Source organism: Pyrgilauda ruficollis, unplaced genomic scaffold (assembly GCF_017590135.1).
Source record: "Pyrgilauda ruficollis isolate IOZ18807 unplaced genomic scaffold, ASM1759013v1 scaffold127, whole genome shotgun sequence".
Taxonomy (NCBI): Eukaryota; Metazoa; Chordata; class Aves; order Passeriformes; family Passeridae; genus Pyrgilauda; species Pyrgilauda ruficollis.
Window position 1 is genome coordinate 138,633 of NW_024511099.1, and position 19,650 is coordinate 158,282.

Consider the following 19,650-nt stretch of genomic DNA (forward strand, 5'->3'; position numbering starts at 1 on the left):
CCAATTCTTTCAGCTTTTTTTTTTGTTTTTGTTTCCTTCCTTCCTCATGGCATGACTGTGTGGAAATTCATGTCAGTAAATTTAGTTTTCTTTGCCAAGCTGGAAATACAGTTCAAGAAAATGTATTTTTGAGAGAGACCAGCAATGGTTTATTAGGAATGTCAATATTGTTATTATTGGCAGGTTTTCCCCCGTCTGCAACCTTACAGCATCCCCACCCTGCACAGGGGAAGTTTTAGTTCTGGGTTTATTCTGTGAGTAAGGGAAACACTCTGAAACGTGGTCCCAGCCTGAGGGTTGGAGGTTGAACATCCCTGAAGCTGTTCAAGAGCATGGCTGGTGGTCAAAGCCCCTCCACACACCACAAAGGTCTCAGCACAGGGAAGACCCCACTAGAGATAATCTAGTTTTTCCCTTGCTCCCACTTCCTTTTAAACACCTTACAAGCAAACCTTTACTTCTGAAACACCTTTTTATCCGGTGTGTTTCCCCTCCCTGTCTCTCCTTGGTGTTATCCCAGAAAATGGAACTGTAAAATGACATGGTACTTTTCTCAAACTCCTGCTTGGGACTCTTGGTACCTAATTCAGGATTGTCAGAAGGCTGTACACAAGCTCAGCTCCACTGCTCACAGGAACACAAGAAGAAAGACAAGAGGCACTGGTAAAGAGCTGGCTCCCTTTCCCAGAGCACGAGCCAGTGCTGTGGTCAGCGTGGGTTTTAGATCCTGAAGCTTTTTCAGCATCACTGCGAGGACACTGCTCCCTCCCAAGCCTGGCTTGAATAATCCCATTCACCACAAGACTCGTGAGGCTTAAAGGAGTTGTCAGCGTCTTTGAATATTTTCCTTCTTGGGAGACTTGGCTGCACCCTGTAAAGTGAAAGCCCTGAGCGAAGGATGCTGGTGGGATCCCTGCCTCCGGAGCAGCACAGCCCTCAAAGGGGCTGGGAGCACGTTTTCCGCTGCTTTCATGTGGCTGCTCACTCCTCTCCAAACATCTCCGAGGTCTCTGCTCAATGTCTGCTGTCTGGCATGCTGGGAAGCCAGTGGAAATACTTGTTTTTCACTCTGGAAGAGGGAAGCGATGCCATGAGAGATGTGACTGCAAATGCTCCTGCCCTGCCCGTCAGCACAAGAGCTGGAGGGCACAGCACTGCTCCCGGGCAGCCTCAGACCCACAGACCTTGCTGGGATCCCCAAATGCTGCATCACCCAAGTTAAAGGCTATGAAAAGGAAAGAAGAGGGATTTTAAGTCTGGCTGAAAGCTGTTGTGAGCTCAGATGGAATGTCCCCATCAGGTTTTACTTAGCACCCAGAAGGAGGCCGATTCTCTATCTCTCCCTCACAGGGTGACATCTGCAGATGTGACACCTGGGGCTGGCCTTGTTACAGGATCCTTTCCTTATCTGACCCCTTCCAAGCACCAGCTCTGAGCTCACTTCAAACCTCCTCCACTTCTACAGTAGGTGCCAACAGCTCCCACCCATCCCTCTAGCCCTTACCTTGTCCAGATCCAAGCCTCTGGAAAAATTCCTGTATTTGCAGCATTTTCCCTCCTCCTGAGCCTCTCCAGCAAGCCCCTCTGAAACTCCAGGCTGTTTTTCAGCTGTCAAGCTACAAGCAGAGCACAAACAGGAAAGTGCCTGGAACTCCCTTTGAACAGTTTGGGGTGGGATTTTCTGTGGCTGGTGTCACCCTGCTTTCAGTCTGTTACAACCTGGGCAGTACATTCTGATCTTTGCAGCAGCCGATGTCGTTGGCATTTAAAGGCTCAAGATGTCAAGGAATCAGTGCAAAATCCAGTGAATGCTGCAAAGATGGAAAGTAACATCTGATCTCTGTCCCAAAAGCTGTTTCCTGTCAACAGTACTGCCCACCCACTGCCCCAGGCCATGGCCCAGTGGTTGAGATTCCGCGAGGTGACAGAAACAATCCTTCACACACCACGGGTGTGCCTGCAAGTCACATCTCACTTTCTGCTGCTCCAGGCATTATTCAGTCCTCATCCACTGGACATGGGCTGCCTGTCAAGTTCCCATGCTGGAAAAACAAAGTGCTGCACACACAGTTGAAATAAAAGTCAGAAACTGACAAAAATGTTTAATATTAGTTTTGAAGAGAAAGTGACCGTACTCGCTTAGATGAGAAAGTAATGACTGGGTGTGTTTAGTGAGCTCTCCTGCCAACCTGTCAGCCCATGGCTGTGGCTCTCTGCGAGGCCCAGGCCTCCCCGCTGCTGCTCTCAGCGTGTGACAATGCAAACTCACTGGGACACAAAACACAACTGCCATGGGAGCCGGCGTGTGGAGGCTGCGCTCAGGTCTGCGTTTGGCTGCCGCTCTGGGCCTTGGCACATGTCAGCAGAACTGCAAGAGAAGGGAGTTTAAACCCCAATTAGAAACCTCACTGCCAAGGGAGCTGCAGAAAAAGGTAAGGATCCAGGTGTGGGCTTGTTTCAGATCCTGGCAAGGGCTTGGGGGTTTTCAGAAGCAGGGGCCAAAGGGATCTACCACGTGAATCTCTCGCTGTGGCTCTTTGGCAACTCGTAGTGGCATCTTTTCTGCTCACCACAGGATATTTCTGCTCGCCCCTGAGCTCTGTGCACAGCATGAAAGAGCCGTTTTGAAATCAACATCATCACCACTACCCTCAGAGGGCAGAGGCAGCATGGAAAGCATTGTGAAGCTGGTTATGGGAAGAAGGGATACGAGAAGAGAGCAGGGAATGTGGAAGTGAGACTTGACCCCAGCCGGTCTGCAGGGATGAACCCAGGAGCTCTCGCCTCTGTACTGGGAGGGAAGATCACTCTCTGAAGCCAGTGGGGGTTTGGCAAGCACCTCTGAGCAGCAAAGTGCCTGCAGCATGGTGGGTGCAGCCACCCCAACACCCCTCAGTGCCAGTAATAGCCCTGGTGCAGTACCTTCCAGCGATTGCCACACTCATTGCACACGACGAAGGTGGTCATGGGCTCATCGGAGCTGCGGGTCTGCACCTGGGGGGGACAGAAGGGAGGTGAGAGCTCAGCATCACACATGGCCCCGTCCCTCTGGCCTCCAGGGGTGGTGCTGGGTTCAAAATCAATGAGAAACCGAGGTTTGGGATGGCAAAAGGAACTTTCCAGTAAAATCAGTCTGGTGGTTGTGTTACACACATACAGACATCATGACCCCCCCAGCCTGATATTACCTCAGCGACAAGTTTTGGGACAGCGTATTTCCCTCCTCACCCAATCTACTGCTCACTTCTTGCAGGTGACTCTGGAAGTAGACATGCCCACAGCCAATCCCTCTCCAAACTGCTCCCCAGGAAGGGATGTGGCCAGCACTGCCATGACAAGCCACTCAGTCCCAAGCACAAGAGCATAAAAAAAGCACTCAAGTCATTCCCATTTACAGAGCAGGAACTCACAGGAACACACTTCGGGTTACCAGGTTCTGCACAGTTCCAGTCTGGTTTGTATGTGAGCCATTAAGGAACTCTGATATTTAACCCAGATGTGATTGCTGCCTCTGACTGGCTCTTGCCAGAAACACATACTTTACTAAAAACTAGATTTTTGTGGCATTTGAATACCACGAGGCAGATCTAGACTGAAAACACTGGTACTCCTCACACTAGTCAGGCAGAACTGTGTTGAGGGGTGATTATGCTGATCTACATGTGTAATTACCCAGTGTGCAAGAGTCACAGTATTTGCATGATGCAAATTAACCATTTTTGCAAGAATGCTGGATAGTTAAATTCTGTAATTCTCCTCCTTTACTGTCTGCTTCCAACATGTTCATAAATGCCAGTTCATCTACTTGAGAGACCTACATCTCATTACCCACTAGTGATTTCACTAGAAAACAAATCAAAACACAGAAAGCCTTTGATACTGCTATTTCGAGGACACTGCTGTCTCCTGCTCAAATTCCAGGCAGTCAAACTCCAGTCCACTCCAGGTGGAGACAGTGCTGTGTGCCGGGAGAGGCCAGGAATGCTTACTGGGAGCACTGGCAGAGCAAGGTCCCTTGCCTGAGCCAGCCTGTGGGATGCAAGGCTGCTGCTGAGCCAAAGGAAACTCCCTGGTCAGATTCCTGGATCTCTTCTTTCCATGTGTTTGTATGTCAAGTCCAAGCAAATGCAGGAGTCTCACCCGGCACTTGCACACGCAGTTTGTGCGCAGTCACTCAGCAGCAATCTGGTGGCTGCTGGTGCATTTTTGGGTATCTGCACATTCTAAACCACTGACTCACAGCGAAGGCACATTTATCTCCAGATGCCTGGCACAGACATGGGAGCTAAAAAGCACTGGTAATGCACAAGGCTTCCAACAGCTGGCCACAGGAAAGAAAAATGCTCTGTCTGCTCACATCACAGCTTCGTTTATTCCTTTTGTTTCACTCATTTCATGCTATTTGATTTTAAATAAGTTGGGACTTATCCAGCTGCAGGTAATCTATATTCTTAATTTGTACTTTTAATACCATCAACATGTCTGAATCAGTTTCTGCAGCCTCTCCCTGACACTACCCACTCCTTTCTTGTCTGAATCCCAGCATTCCTAGAATCAGCTTTCAGTGTGGAGCGCTGCTCAACTTTTAAAATCTTTCTCAGTGCTGCACAACTCCCGCTCTTGTACAAGTGAGCCAAAAAGTTACACAAGCTCACAGAAACATGTGCAGAAGTACATTTTAGACAGCCATGAGTGTTTTCTGTCCACCAGTAGCAAAATTTGTGCTGTGCTGCAGGGCCTGTCACAGAGCAGTACAAGCTCGTGACCATGATAGATCATGTCCTGTGCAGAGGCTGAGACAGGAGCAGGAAAACCAACCTGGGTGTAGGTGCAGTTCTTCTTCTTGCATTTCCCACAGGTGAAGAGGTCAGTCTGTGTCCCTCCTGTCTTGGCCATCTGATGCTCCCGGATTGCTTCTTTTGTCATGGCTTTCCTGATCTCTTTCAGCTCATTACTGGCCATTTCCTTTAAAAAAAAAAAAAACAAAAGCAATAAAATCACATCTGCCCAGTTTTACCACCACACCCACTACAGTGGAAACAGCCAACAGGACAAGGCAGCCTGACAGATGGGCATTAAGACAGAAAGCCTGTTCCAATTCTGGTTTCTGGTTCATACCCAGGGCCCCAGAATGATGGGAAGGCCCAACAGACCACTCTCCACACTGCAAACCCCACTGCAAGCTCACTCCATGCACTCTGGCAGCAGCTACTGAGAAAAGTGCAACCCTTGCATCAGCCCAGCTAAGCCTCAGGACATCCCCTGTGAGAAGCAAACCCTGCTCCCCAGGCTCCCTCACCTCCGAGGTCATCACTGCGATCTGCTCGGGGGTGATGGCCCCACACAGCACGTTCTTTTTCAGCTCAGGATTTTTGGAGTCCTTCAGGTTGGAGATGCGGCTCCTCACGCGGTTTTTGTATTTCATGTCGGTGTTCTTGACATCCTGGTAGATGCGTAAGGGCAGTCAAGGAGCCTGCAACCATCCCAGAGGCATCAAGCACTTCCCAGCCACCCATAAAGAGCAGGGACTGTCACCCATTGCCAGGATGGAGGGGCTGGCACACAACAGCAGCATGTGCTCTGGGAGGTCAGTGCTGGATTTGAGAGCAGGTTTATACAATCCCAAAGTCCCAGGGCTTCCAGCTTGGGCTTTTTCAATGTGCTGGAAATATTCAGCTATGCTCAGGTTCTGCAACCTCCCCTTTCTCTCAGCAAGGCAGGCACAAACCCCTCCACTGAGAAAGCCCAGCTGCACCTCCAACCCCACAGTTCCTAAACCAAGCAAACTCCTCACATTAAGGCTTATCTCACATCACCATGGAACTTGATCCTCACTGCTCCATCCTTTCCATTGCTTTTGTCTAGAGCACACTCTCCTCACTCAACAGGGAGCACAGGGAAGTTGCTTGTATTTAGAAGTTGCATGTATTTAGAAGGAGAATCAAAAGCAGGAAACAACACTCTGATGGGAAGGACCAACAAAGGATTACAGTCTCTGAGCTCCCAACTCCACACTGGTAGTTCCTCAGTGACCCAGCCAAGCAGAGCTGGAACCAGACCCAGAACCCTGACAAGCTGCAGCAGAACATCTATGCACAGACAGTCCTGTTTTTCCTTTGAGCACATGGATTTCACTGCTGGAGGCATGCAGGAAGCACAGTACAGCAAGGATATACTCTTCAATCTGGGCTGCTATGTGTTCGCAGTCAGCACCGATGGCAATGTAGTCGTCTGTAAGACAGCACAAACAGGAGCTCAGTGGCTTCCAACCAAGCCAGGGCTCCCCAGGCTCAGTATGTCTGAGCTACACATCTGGACAGTTTGCTGGTTTGATTCACATGCTCTTCCCACCAAATGGTATCTTGGCCTTTGCTCTTGCTAATCTCTGACCCTTTGGAAAAGGGCAGAGATGGAAATAGATTAATCTAGCCAGTCTGTGCCCTGTGCCTCTCTAGGATATGGACTGCACGAGACAGAGCTAACAACAGCCTTGGCCCAAGAACTTATTAGTTTTCCAATATATTTTTCATACAATTGAAATCAAATGTATATAGGCAGGAATTGAGTTTCATCAGATATTCACCTCAATAAGTAACTCTACTCAGACCAATCACCTGGGAGGGCCTGGAGGTGTGCAGTGTCAGGATCAAGCCTTCTTTCTTATCTCACCTCAGGACTGTCTGCTCCTCCCCTCTTCTCCCACACACCAGTTAAACAGCATCATACAGAGTGCATAACTGCCATGGATTTGGACAGCCCGTATGATAAAACACCATAAAGGAAGAAACATAGGGGACAGCAGAGCTTAGGGAAAGACTCAAGGGAACTCTTTCCCAGATTTCATATGGAAAGGGTTTTTCTAAGAGCTGTGCAAAACATTTAATGCAGCATATAAACACATGCACAGGAAGGCTAGAAATAAAGACCTCATGAACTTCTCCATCTGTGATCTACATTCCTTGGCTCCAAATTAATAGGACTCTGCAGTGCTTAGACCCCAATTTTTTAAAGGAATCTGCAATGTGGACACAACCAGATGCTCAAACTTGCAGACATGCTGAGTACCTGCCTCTCACTTGAGATGGCACAGTCTGAGTGCAAGCGGGATCTGTTCCACCCCAGATGCAGAGGACCACAATATTTAAGGAGCTCCTGTCTGCAAAGGCAGCAGAGTCTGACAGCAGATGCTGACTGGCATAAGCACCATTCCTACAAAGTCCATGTACTGAGTTACAGCTTCACTTTGTACCCCAAGGGTGACAGGGAAGACAGCTTCACTTAAGAGCAATCAGAAAAGATCTAGAAAGTGAAGCAAATCCCTGCACACCTGAAAGATTAAACTTCAGCAAAGACCACCCCATGTTGCAACCCTGTGTGACAAACCCCAAGTTCTTAACAGCCATTACTTTACACATTGTCACGCCCCCAGCTCAAGCCAGGTCCCTGTGTAAGTGTCTGAAAATGCTGCAACAGCAGCCAGCTCATCAAAGGGGTGACCAGTGGCTAGACTGAGCTGCTGGCAATAATCCTTTGACAAGGCTGCTCTAGAACAGTATGTCTAAGCTGAGCTGGCACTGACAGTCTCTGTCAGAATGGTCCAGGAGCCGTGAAGCACTTGAGGCAACTCAGGGCTTCCCCCAGCACTTACCATCAGCCTGCAGAGCTGCTGTCAGCATCTCCCTGCATTTGTTGCGCACGGCATCGCAGGTGATGGGGGCCGGAGGGAAGGTGGTGATTTTGGGGGTGGTCGGAGTCTTTGGAGGCTCCTGCCTTTTGTTGGAGCTAAAAGAAAAACTTCACCTGTCAGAATGTTTCAGTTTGGGCTACTGATAGCAGAGAAGGGAGCAGCAGGTATGTGGCCAAGCGTCCTGTTAATCACAATACAGAACCAGTCAGAACACAGTGCAAAGTCATTGTCCCAAATCAACACAGAGCACAACACGGCAGCCAACGCCCTCAGCCCAGACACCAGCTCTCCTGTGGACACTGCTGGCTGCTAGCAGAAGTTTAATCCATGAACAACCCTGCCAACCATCTTGTGTTATTCAACACACATCAGCTGCTGCACCACTGAGCATGAAGTGAAAACACCACTGTTGAACACCACCAGTAACCCAAATACACTCAGGACATCTGAGACCATCAGCACTCTCTCAATTTGGCAGTGCAGTGCAGATTCATGGTACTTCTTTCCTCTTTAACTTTGCAGGACACCAGGCCTATCACTGCTCTCAGCAGAAAGCAAGCAGAAAGCTCCAGAAGGAGCTGTGCTAAGGAAAACAAAGAAAAAGAAAGAAAATGGCTCCTTCAGCTTTGATATTTAAAAAACACCAACAACAAAGTGTAGCACATAAAAGGTTCTTCCTTTTTCCTGTAATCTGAGCAAGACACTGATTACTCATCTCACAGAATAGCACCCCTACACAGCTCATACAGGTGCCAGGCTAGCACAGGACTAAGAAATACTGCTTTGCTCTCAAAAATAACTCCATTTCCACCTGCGGGCAATCACAGGCACAGGCAAGGGAATGCGAACACCTGCCTGCTGTGGCTGACTCAGTCAGGTCAGCTGCCAGGGGAGCTGGATGGAGACCTGCCTGCACAATCAGCACACGATGTGGGCAGGCTGAGTCACTGCTGCGGGGTCTGCATGCAGAGAAGGAACCTCAAGGAGCAGCTCAGCTGGTTGTGCACGCAGAAAGCCTAACATCTGCACGTGGCATTAGTCAGCCCTGCAAATACTGCTGGTAAAAGATCTGGGTTAGTATGATTCATAGGTGATTTTCTAGAGCTTTGTTCTCCCCCCTAAATCTAGGCAGCAGTACAGCAATTTTTTTTTTCAGCAGAGATTGCTCTGGCTTTGGTGATTTGGCTGTAAAATGCCCTGTGTTTATGGCCAATGCCTGGTACCATTATTGCACAAAGAGATAGGGAAAAAAGAAACCTCAATATTTCACCCATAGCATGCCGGCAACATCTTCTTGAAGATCCAAGTGGCTGGACAAATTTTGTTAAGCTGGGTCACTACTGCCAGTTCTTTGCCATCAAAAATAAATTTGTTATGAACAAGCACTTCCACTACACTGTCCTGGAAGGGATTAGTCAGCCCACAAAAAAACAGCACTAAGCTGGAAGCCTTCTGAATCTGCTGCCACACAAACTGAGCCAGACAACTTTAGGGACTTATCCTGGGAGCTCCTGTGACTAGGGTCATATCCAGTCTGGCTCAAATCCCACAGTGGGGCTACCGGATTTCCACAGTTCAGAACCTCACCAAGCCCTTTTCAGAAGCATCTATCAGTGAACCTTCAGCAAACGGTTCACATCAAACCAAAGCAGAACTTTGATTTCTTGCTTATATGAATGAGATGATGCACTCTGTGAGGGAGACTGTACTGTGAGCTCACTGTGTTTTTTCTACCAGTAGCTGAATAAAACCCCTTTTTACCAGCTGGTTTTACTGGTCAGCACTGCAGGAGCTTATTAAAGAACAGATTTTGTGTCCAAGCAGCTCAAAACATTCAATAGGATTTACACTGCACATGTTACAAAAAGAAGAAACAACTTAGCCTGTAAATAATCCATTAGATGATGATTTTCTCCCATCTGGAATGTAGAAACTGCCATCAGGTACTTTTGTGCTTAAGGAGCTACACACAAATCACAGGCAGCACTCATGGGGGTGTATATACCAGAGGAATACACTAAGGAATAACCCATAATTCAGGAATAACCCATCTAAAAAATCACAGCTTCTCATGTTACATAAAATAGTTTGGAGAAAATTAGACTTCCCAAAGGACAAAGGCAAAACATACTTACAGTAAAAGGAAGGACCGAAGGAATATGGTGGTTTGTGGCAAGAGAAACTTAAAGGAGACAAGTCCTGAAATTCCTTCCAAAGGAAGATGGTAGGAAGAAAAATCCACAGATATGGGTTTAGCAAGACAGGTTTTGATTGAGAGTAAGTTTTAAACTGTAAAGGTGAGTTATGAATTGGAAATACTGTCAAGGGCAGCTGTGCAAATGCCTTGCCCTGAAGTTTTCTAGGGTTGTCAAAGAGCTTGAAAAAAGCCTGTCAGGGACAGCGTGGGCAGAGGTTCTGCTGTGCTGAGAAGGGGCTGCAGGAGAAGTTTCCCTGAAAGCTCTTCCAGATTTAAATTTTGTATCATTTTGCAATCAACAAACAAAGGTTTCCCAGAGCAAAATGCTGTGTGTGAACTCAGTGACCTCAGTGTGAACTCAGAACATTGACCTTCACTACAATGAGTCCTCAAACACAGGTCTTCAAACCTGTATTTGCAGAGGTAATATTTGATTTTCAGGAAGGTTCTATCTACAATTGAATATTTAGATGTTTATTCCTTGGGGGTGGAAAAAAGCTCAACAAGATGCATGGTCCAATCTCTGTTAGCTGATGAGGAAAGATACATTTGCCTGCATACACACATCATCCATGCACTGAGATGAGAGCTGATCCCTCTAGAATTATATGAAACAGACTTCTCAGCCATTCCAAAGACAGAAAATTATTTATTAAGGTTTAGAGGTTAGTTTATAAATAGAATTGTTAGGAAATAGAGCTCAAACACACCTAGAAGACTTATTTCAGGAAATCCTTGTGGTTCACACTGTTCCTGTTAAACATGAGAAAGAGCTTGTAAATCTATCCAGGCAGCAAAAGTTTATACATAAAACAAAGCTATGCTGGAACAAAATGGTGGCAAAGCAGCAGCCAGGGACTGCAAACAGAACTCAGGGCTGCACTGAAAGAAAATGCCACAGAAGAGCTAAAATTCAGGCCACAGATCCAAAACCTCCTAATAAAGGCAGTTTAGAGAATCCTGGAAAAGAAAAACCTCATGCTGCCAGAGACAGAAACATTAGACACAGCCCATTAAAATGTACTACACCATGGGTCTGAGACTCTACAGAACAACAGAATATGCTTTGGATTAGAGTAATGCAGTATCTAAATTCACAGGTGCCAGCTCCATGCTGGCTGGCTCAGAGCCTTCAGGTCTTGCAGTGCTAGCTCCAGTCACTACACAGGGATTTCTACATCTGTGCTCCAGAAAGCAAGATGAGTTTCAGGCTAAGAGTTAGTCAAATATTTTTCCCTGACCAAAATAGAAGGCGTAGCCAAAATCTAACAGACTAAGAGGCTGAAATATCTGAATACAAACTGATTTCTTTGGTGTCTTGACAGCAGCCTCATCTGAACCAGCTATCACACACTGAGCAACCAGTCTGACTTCACTGCAGTCTCTGCTTCAAAGAACAGAGACTCTCCTGTGCCAATAAATTATTATTTTTTTAAGGCAGATTAGTAGTTTATTTTGTAGGACTGGAGAAAAAACATTCCTGTCTCTGGAAGAGAGCCTGGCTCAACAGACTAACACCAGGAGCTGGCCCCTGCTCCTGGTCTAGGCTACATGAATCCATTGGCTTCTGTTCATCCTCCACAGCCAAGGGAATGCTTTGCTAGTCAGAAGATGGAGGCTGAATACACGTAAAAAGCATCAAGGATTTAAAAAAACCCATAAAACTGCAATATCTGCAGCACATTAAGGCACAAGGGAATATCACCAGCACGAGACAAACAGCTGCACCTCACATACCCCAAGATAAGTGACAAAGCAAGGAGGCAGGAAGGAGGAGTTTTGCCTCTGTGCCTACAGCCAAGATCCTGTTCCAGGTGAAATGCCACACAGATCTGGACAGCCCTGGCTCCCATTCTGCACTGCATCACTGAACTCCATCCTGGCTGTGAAGTCTCCCAAGTCCTTTCATTGCACTACTCAGCAAATCCTTTTTCCCATTTTATGGAAGCAAGATAACCAAAGATACCAATCATTTAAAGTCATGGAGCATCAGCAGCCTTCTCTCCATCAGCAGCTCTGGATCGAGCTGCAAAGGCTCACCCTGAAGTGCCAAGCCTTGAGAGAGCTGAGCAAAACCAAAGAAGTGACAAGAAAGTGACAAACAAAGGCTACAAACATGGAAAATCCTGCAAGCCAGCAGGACTACAGCCTGAATACTCTAAATCTTCTGTCAAATTTGGGAAATTGGCTAAATCACTTAAGAACCAAATCTAGGAAGCACACACCCTCCTGGGATCTGAGGCTGGGAGAAATTTCTAGAACAAAGCTTTAAATCCCATTTTTCCCCTCCCCTTTGATCACTGTCTGCACTCAACAACTGCAGTCATAGGCAGTGGAAACAGGATGCAGCATTCAAGGCATGGCAAGGAGCAAGCATGCAGCTGACCTGCCAGCTGGGGGACATCAGCCACAGGGAAAAGGGGACTTCTGCTGGGATTTGTCAAGGACAAAGAAATGGAAGTTTTACTTTAGTAATGTATCAATCAATCCCATCCACTGCAAAGGCCAAAAATAATCTTCATTCTAAGGAGTTCAAAGTTAGAAATAAACAAAAACACATAAAAATGCAATAGAAAAAAATAATAGAGGAATGTTCTATTACTAGAAAAAACAACATATAACCAAGAGTAAAAAACATTAAATAAAATATGAATAAAATTTAAAAACTCACTAAAGCCAGTGAATTTCTAGACGTGTATTTCTGCATTACAGTTAATTAATAACACCACACAGATCAACCTTGAAGAAGAAACACTTCCAGAGTCTCTGACCAGAAATTTGACTATACAAAATTCCTGACTCAGACACTTAAACATAAAAATTAAAGTAAGTTGCCTTAAGAAAACTTAAATTCTCTAACAGAGTCACTTTTGGTAAAAGGAAAGTATTACCTTTGGTCTCTTGAGTTACCAGTCTCCCTGGAGGAAGATGTTGGCAAAGACAGGCTTTTCTTTTTGTCCTCATTTTTTTCCTCAGAAGCATCTATGTTCAAAAGAGGAATAAATTCAGAACTGGTCTTTATGCTACAGCCCTGCCTATACTCCTATACTTCACTGTTGGGCTGAAGTTATTATTTCCCCAAAAGGAGAAAATGCCTTTATGGCCTTCCTGCTTCCCAACAGACCTTTTCCTTGCCTCCAAGTAGAAACTAATTCAAACAAAAGCTTTCCTCACCAAACTAGAGAGCAATCAGTTTCCCTGCCTGGGAGATAAGCTTCCTCACAAGACATGCCTCTTCACAAAAGTTTCTTTCAGAGGCTGCTGAGCAGGGATTAGATCAAGTTCTCTCAAGCACAATTAAAGCAGAATTTCCAGCCAACACCAGCTGAAGGGCCAGTACAGGCTGGTCCTTGCGGAGCTACAGCTTCTTCTGATTCCCAAGTGCTGCTGAAAGCCAACAGCACAACCCTCGAGAGGACTTTCATGACACTGTAGAACAAGTTTGACCCAGAGGTAAATTGTCTGAGTCTAGCCAATACACACCCAACCTAATGAGGAGGTGACAATCCAGGCAGGACAGGAAAAGAGCCCTTTTAACACTCATCCAGCCTGGCAAGAAATGGGAGCCCATAACAGGGAAAGCCTCCCCAGCTTTCCTCCCAGGAAATGGTCCATGTGAGTTTATGTACAAGATGATTAACTAAGATCCTTCTCTAACTCACCACCTCAAATCCATTCCAGCACTTCCCTTCCTGAGCTGCTGCACGAGGCTGACAGCACACATGGTGTTAATGCCACACAGAGCACAAGTGGGAGCAGAGGGCTCAGAGCACAAATAACATTGCTAATTATTATGTGATGAGGTATAAGTTAATAGTCCTGAAGCTTTCAGTGCTCTTCCAATGATGAGCTGGCTAAACAGGAGCTAAATCTAGGAGGATGCATGATAGGACACAAAACTTGAAAGACAGAGAGGGTGGAATTGTAAAGGCTGATTTGCTAGAATGTTTATTCAGATCAAGAGATAAGCTCTCCTGAAAAACTCAGCCTCCCACTGAAGGCAGCTTGTTCACCAGCTGAATCTGACAGGAACATGCTGATTTCCTTACCTAGAAGTTTCTTCCAAGATTTGATGAGGGATTTGGCAAGTGATATCACTTCTTCATCTGTGCTCTGCTTCCTCAGTGCATTCACCGACATCCCAATGCGGGTGGACTGCAAGGGAACACCCCAGTGAACCACTCCAGAATAGACTCAGTGCTAGTTACTAACTGAAATCTCAAATAACCACAACAAAGTCAAAGCCATGCCCACGACAGGAGTATCCAAAGGCATGCAGAACGATTCTACGACCCTTACAATTTTGGAAGAGCGAAGTGACACTCTCCAGCTTGTACAAATGAACAGAACACACATCCCATCTCCCACAAATCCCTTCCCTACACCCTTTTGAGTGACATTCAAGCTTAGAGTGAAAAACTCCAAGATGCATCACAAACTCCAAATTGTAATTCTGCTCACTCCTCCTCAGTGTTCTGAATATCAACATTACAAAGAACTTCTCCCATGACTGCCCTCTGTGTTTGCTACTTTAACCCAGTCTTTCCTCTTTTTGCAGCCTACAAACAAGGTTTGAGCAGTTACACACATGGTGACCCAGAGCTCTTTAATTGCCAGTCCAAAACCCAAGTTCTGCACTATTTTGTTGGATTTAATGTCTATCTTTATTCTTTGCATGAGGAAATCTATTAAGTTTATTTAGACACCACTTTGAACTCATCCAGATGTAAACTTAAGCTTTTTACCATAACTGTGCAACTCACCTGCAGTAAATCCAAAGTCATAGGCATACCTTTCAGTTCTTTCAGTAAATCCATTGCACCTTCCTGGAGACGAAAAGAGAAAGAGTGCCTCAGCTTTTATTAAAGAAATTCAACAGCTTGGGAATAGGCACAGAAAGTCGAATTCAAGGGGAAAAACACAAACAAGCATTCCCTGAAACATCAGCAAGTGCACTGCTGGGTGCTGTTCCACACAGACAGTAGACCCTGCAAGCTGAAGGCATCTGAATCATTGGAATGGGCAAAACAGAAGATCACTGGAGTGCTACAGGTCCTTGCTTGAGTATGGTGCAAGTGCAGCATTAGTTTATTATTCTTACCTGGCACACTGAACATTTTTAACACCTGAAAAACACACTCTGAATTACAACTGTCAATGAGTCCATGTAGCTGTTTCCTGGTTTTCATATTAACACTCCACTCTGCTCATGAGAAAAGAGAGACCAGGAGCAAAGCCAGCGAGCTGTGATGCTGAAGAGTTGGTCACTTGGAACTTGTTCTGTGAAGTCTCCTTACATCATCTCTACATCCCAGAACCCAGGATCAGGAAAAATCTTACAAGGAATCTGTAGATACCTAAAACTGGCAGTCACTCAGAGAACTGGAAATCACTTGTCTCCCTCTAGCACATCTCAGCCTAGAGTAGGCCTGTCTCCATTCAGCTGGCTCTTTCCTCCCAACCCCCTTCCCTCAAACAAGGCTTCCAGTGTTCACATTTAGCAGCTCATTTACAACACCGACCACTCCAAGCCCAGTTGTAGCACAAGGCCTGCACAGCCACCACTGTGCGAAGCTGCCTGCACTGCCAGCCCTGTCCTCACATCCCATCCTCCCTGTGCAGAAGGACTGCTTCCAACTCATCCCAGGAAGCAATCCAGCTGCAATCCACCCTACAGAACAGATGCTGAAATCAAAGCAGAGTCAAAGCTTCCAGTGTGCACACAAGCAACTCACACCAGCATAAACCACACACATTTACCGTACCCAGAATGAATGACTTCCCCCACAGCTTCACACCTTCCCCTTCCTCCAGCCCTGAACGCCCAAAGTGACCCGGTCTGACTCCAAATGGAGCCACTCGCCACAATGACAGCAAATGAGGATCCACGAAAAAACTAGAGCAACAAACAGGTACTCCAGGAAACTGTCCTGCAGGAAGAGTTCTAAGATTAGCCAACACACAACATGCTGCAGTTCAGCACTATCTCAAACGCCAGCCAAGAGGAAATGTTGCATACCCCTCCTGTAAGAAGCTGCCTCTTTCCCAATGAAGCTGGAAGCAAATTCTGCGAAGTTGCTCCTTTCCTATTTCAACACTGATGCTGAAAACCTGCCATGAGCAAGAACAGACATCACAGGCTGTGCTTTAGCCCGAACACACTTCCCTGGGCTGTTCCAACAGCAACACAAGTGACAGTGCTCGCTCTACCCATGGCTGGCAGGGTCAGTCCAACATCCAAAAGTTCATGTGGTAACAGCACCCAGCATCCCACCACACGAATATCACACTCCTCTAATCCCTCCCCCTCCTCGCCCATCATCTCCTACTCCCCACAGCCCTTCCCAGCCCCAAAATCCTGTCCCCCACCCCAAAACCAGATGCACAGCCTACCTCCATCACAAACCCTTGTCAGCTTTCTGCCTTAGCACTTGCATGACACTGCTCCTACAAGCACTGATATATCCCATTAAGCTGGAAAGCACCGGCTCCTGTCCCCCCAGGCTGTCACACAGGTCACAGACAGCAGCTTGGCCAGCCCTCCACACTCCAGAGGCCACGGCAGTGAGCAGCGTGCCGATGTGGGATGGAGACGCAGAAAGCAAATCCATCAGCACCGGGGCTTTCCCCGAGGGCAAACCGGAGCGCCAGGCCGGTGCTGGTGGGGACTCCCCTTCCAAAGGGCTCCCAACGGGACAGGGGAGCAGGGCTGAGGATGCTCTCCGGGAGGAGAACACCGGGCAGGCGGCACAGGCTGAGCCCCGGAGTGCGGAGATGTGGGCTGGGCATGCCGGAGGCCTGGGGTGCGGGGGCTCACTATGGGACTGGGGGCTCCCACAGCACCCAAGGGGGCACACGGGGCTGCCCGCCCAATAACTGGCAGTGGGTGGATCCCACACCTCCGCAAAGGATGGGGAAGGGAGAGGGCGGCGGGGCCTGGGCGAGGGAACCCCACTTTAAAGGGGGGAGCGTCTGCTCCAGCACAATGTAATGAACGGGGCGGCACTGAAACACAGGCTCCCAAAATGGGGTCTGGGGAGAGGGAGGCCCCTGACAACGGGCACCGAGGGAGCAGCGGGGGTTCACCAGCACGGCAGCGAGGAGGGGATCCTGCGGAAAGGAGGGGGCGCGTCCGCCAGACAAGAGCCCGGGGCAGGGGGCGGCCCCCCACGCCAACCGGGCTGCGGGGGCCCTGCCGCCGCCACTCACCGCGTTCTTCTTGGCCACCATCTTGTCCAGGCGCCTGGCAATGCGCACGATTTCGTCCTCCCCGCCCATCTCGCCGCTCCCCGGGATCGGTGCCGGGGCCGGACGGGGGTCCGGGCGGGGGGAGCTGCGGTCGGTGCCCGGTGCCCACCTCAGCCCCCGGTGCCGCAGTCAGGGCGGGCGCACGCGGGGTACGACGGGAGTTGTAGTCCTCGGAACGCCAGCTCCACCCGCCGTCTGCCGGAGCGCTACCCACGGGCGGGACTTCATCTCCCACCGTGCCCCGCGCCCGTCCCGCGCGGTGCCGCCCGGCCGCCGGGGGCGCTGTGGGGGCTGCGGTTCGCCCCGAGGAGGGGGCTCGGAGCGGAGCCGGGCTGAGGGACCCCCGTCCCCGCCCGCGGGGCTGTGCCACGGCACGGCAGGAACAGCCGTGTCCCACAGTGCTGCAGCGGCTCCGGAGGAGGCCACGGAGATAATGAGCACCTCTGCAGTGGAGACAGGCTGAGAGCTGCGGGGTTCAGCCTGGAGAAGAGAAGGCTCCGGGCAGGCCTTCAAAGCCCCTTCCCCTGCCTAAAGGACGCTCGAAGAGAGATGGAGGGAGGGTTTGGACAAGGGCCTGGAATGACAGAGCAAGGAGGAACGGCTTCACACTGACTGAGGGCAGGGTTAGATGGAGTTTTGGAAAGAAATTCTTCCCTGTGAGGGTGGTGACAGCACTGAACATGGTGCCCAGAGAAGCTGTGGCTGCCCCTGGATCCCTGGAAGCGTTCATGGCCAAGGTTGGATGATGCTTGGAGCACCCCGGGATAGTGGACGGGGTCCCTGCCCATGGGAGGGGGTGGGACAAGATGAGTTTAAGGTCCCTTCCACCCCAAACCATTCTGTGACTGACTATTGTCCATGACTGTCCTGAGCCCTCGGAGCAGTGCTGGATAAACTGCTGGATAAACTGGATAAATGCTCCCTGCATAAACCGAGGCTGTGCCCCTCGTCCGGCCTTGGGGACTGCACAGCAGTAACCAGCGGTGAGAGGACGGGTGTTTTGGGGGAGCCAGGCTAGACCCCCTGTAGATGGCACTCGCACACTGTGCGAGGGCAGCGCATCCCCCGGGAGCTGCTGCTGAGCGCTGTCGCTCCTCCAGCTGGTTCCTGACAGAGGGAGAACTTCCATGCACAGCCACGCACAGCCGCCTGCACAGCCCTCGCCAAGTGCCGATGGTTCAGAGAGGGCCTTGACTGTGCTGTGAAGAGCGGCCGTGTCCGGCCCCGATGGAGCAGCAGATCTTGTGGAAGCACAGGGATATGCTACGTGTGGCCTCGGGATGCACAGGCAAGTCTTGGGAATCAGAATTCCCAGCACTCATCTCCAAGTGCACTCTGTCCTGGGGCAGGCTGAGTCACTGAGGGCATAATCACAGAATCACAGGATTGGCAGGGTTCAAGGGCTTGGAGATCGTCCAGCCCACCTTCAAAGTCAGAGTCACCTAAAGCAGGTGATACAGGAACTTGTCCACGTGGGTTTTGAATACCTCCAGAGACAGAAGTATTGAACAGATCAGTGCTAAAGCCCTGATGGGTGGCTGACCCCCAGATCTGCCCACTAGCAAGCTGCCAGCTTGCTGTTCTTTATAGCAATACCATGGAGATTTATAGAAACACCATGGAGCTCTGGGATCCCCTTGAGCAAGAGCTGCTCCCTGGATGTGTAAGACACATGTCAGTTCATCCCTAAAGCAGCAAAGGTGGTCCCAGACCAAAAGTGAGCCCTGGACCCTCTCCCTAGCATGACACCTTGAAACTTCTTGCAAAGACAAGTTCCCTCCACCCCGCAGTCTGGAGCCTGTCTGTGCAACACCTGGAAATCCTCCAGCCCTTGGCAGGGTCTGGCTGTGGAGTCAGGGGGTGCCATTTTTGAGAGGCCCACCTCTGTTAGGGAGGAGGAAACAAGTCCCAACAAGAGGACCTTCTGGAAATGAGCAGCTGCCTGTCCCGTGTGTGGGGTCGGGTCACGCCGGTCCTCGGCGTCAGAGACACGCTCGAGCGGCACTGCTGCCACTGTGAGTGTGGTTTGTGTCGCTGCAACGCAGAGATGGTTCCTGACCACAAGTATGGCCGGGGACGTGTCTCAGATTCCAGAGCACACAGTCACTGATGCCGAGCGCCATCACCCCATTGCTCCCTGCCTGGAGCAGAAGCCATCACCCTGCCAGCGCTGGCCTCCTGCAGTGGCAGCCAGCCTCACCCAGGGCCCACCCCTGCCTGCTTGGCAGCGGGTCCCCAAGGACAGAATGGCATGAAATCCTCATGCCTGCAGCCCTCCGTGCCTGCTGGGCACGTCCCCTGCCCCTGTGTGCCCACAGGCCAGCTCTGCAGCCCAAGCCTGTCAGCCTGTGGCTCTGCTCTTCCCAAGGGTTAACAGGACACAACAGGCCAGGCGCTTGCAGAGCAGGGAGGGTTTCTGGCTGACCTTGGCTGGGAAGCAGCAGTGGCGTCGCTCAGCCCTGCCCCCCAAGCGTGGAGCCGGTGGCCGGAGCGCTCCCCAAGCCTGGGTGGAGGTAGA

At 49.4% G+C, this 19,650-nt stretch overlaps 1 protein-coding gene across 2 annotated transcripts; it reads right to left on the bottom strand.

Moving 5' to 3' along the window:
* Nucleotides 1–2,070: 2,070 nt before the first annotated feature.
* Nucleotides 2,071–17,281, bottom strand: TCEA2 (transcription elongation factor A2). Of its 2 annotated transcripts, XM_041458280.1 has the most exons (10): nucleotides 17,094–17,270; nucleotides 14,648–14,710; nucleotides 13,934–14,039; nucleotides 12,776–12,866; nucleotides 7,649–7,782; nucleotides 6,175–6,231; nucleotides 5,300–5,454; nucleotides 4,819–4,965; nucleotides 2,923–2,994; nucleotides 2,071–2,368 (listed from the first exon to the last, which is right to left on the bottom strand). In XM_041458280.1, exons 1-10 carry the CDS (start codon nucleotides 17,160–17,162, stop codon nucleotides 2,360–2,362), a joined length of 903 nt encoding a protein of 300 aa, XP_041314214.1. In that variant the 5' UTR covers nucleotides 17,163–17,270; the 3' UTR covers nucleotides 2,071–2,359. The 2 variants fall into 2 exon arrangements, with proteins under 2 accessions (XP_041314214.1, XP_041314212.1); XM_041458278.1 differs by lacking the exon at nucleotides 2,071–2,368 and having other exon boundaries at nucleotides 2,878–2,994; nucleotides 17,094–17,281.
* Nucleotides 17,282–19,650: the final 2,369 nt, after the last annotated feature.

Bases quoted from the DNA above. Each gene is read 5' to 3' on its own strand.
- TCEA2 (XM_041458278.1), bottom strand. From the start codon at position 17,162: ATGGGCGGGGAGGACGAAATCGTGCGCATTGCCAGGCGCCTGGACAAG. The intron at 5,455-6,174 runs ATATCCTTGCTG...GACTGCCCTTAC, and splicing joins AGCAGCCCAGATTGAAGAGT to GCATCTACCAGGATGTCAAG. The intron at 4,966-5,299 runs GTGAGGGAGCCT...TTTTTTTTAAAG, and splicing joins TCGCAGTGATGACCTCGGAG to GAAATGGCCAGTAATGAGCT.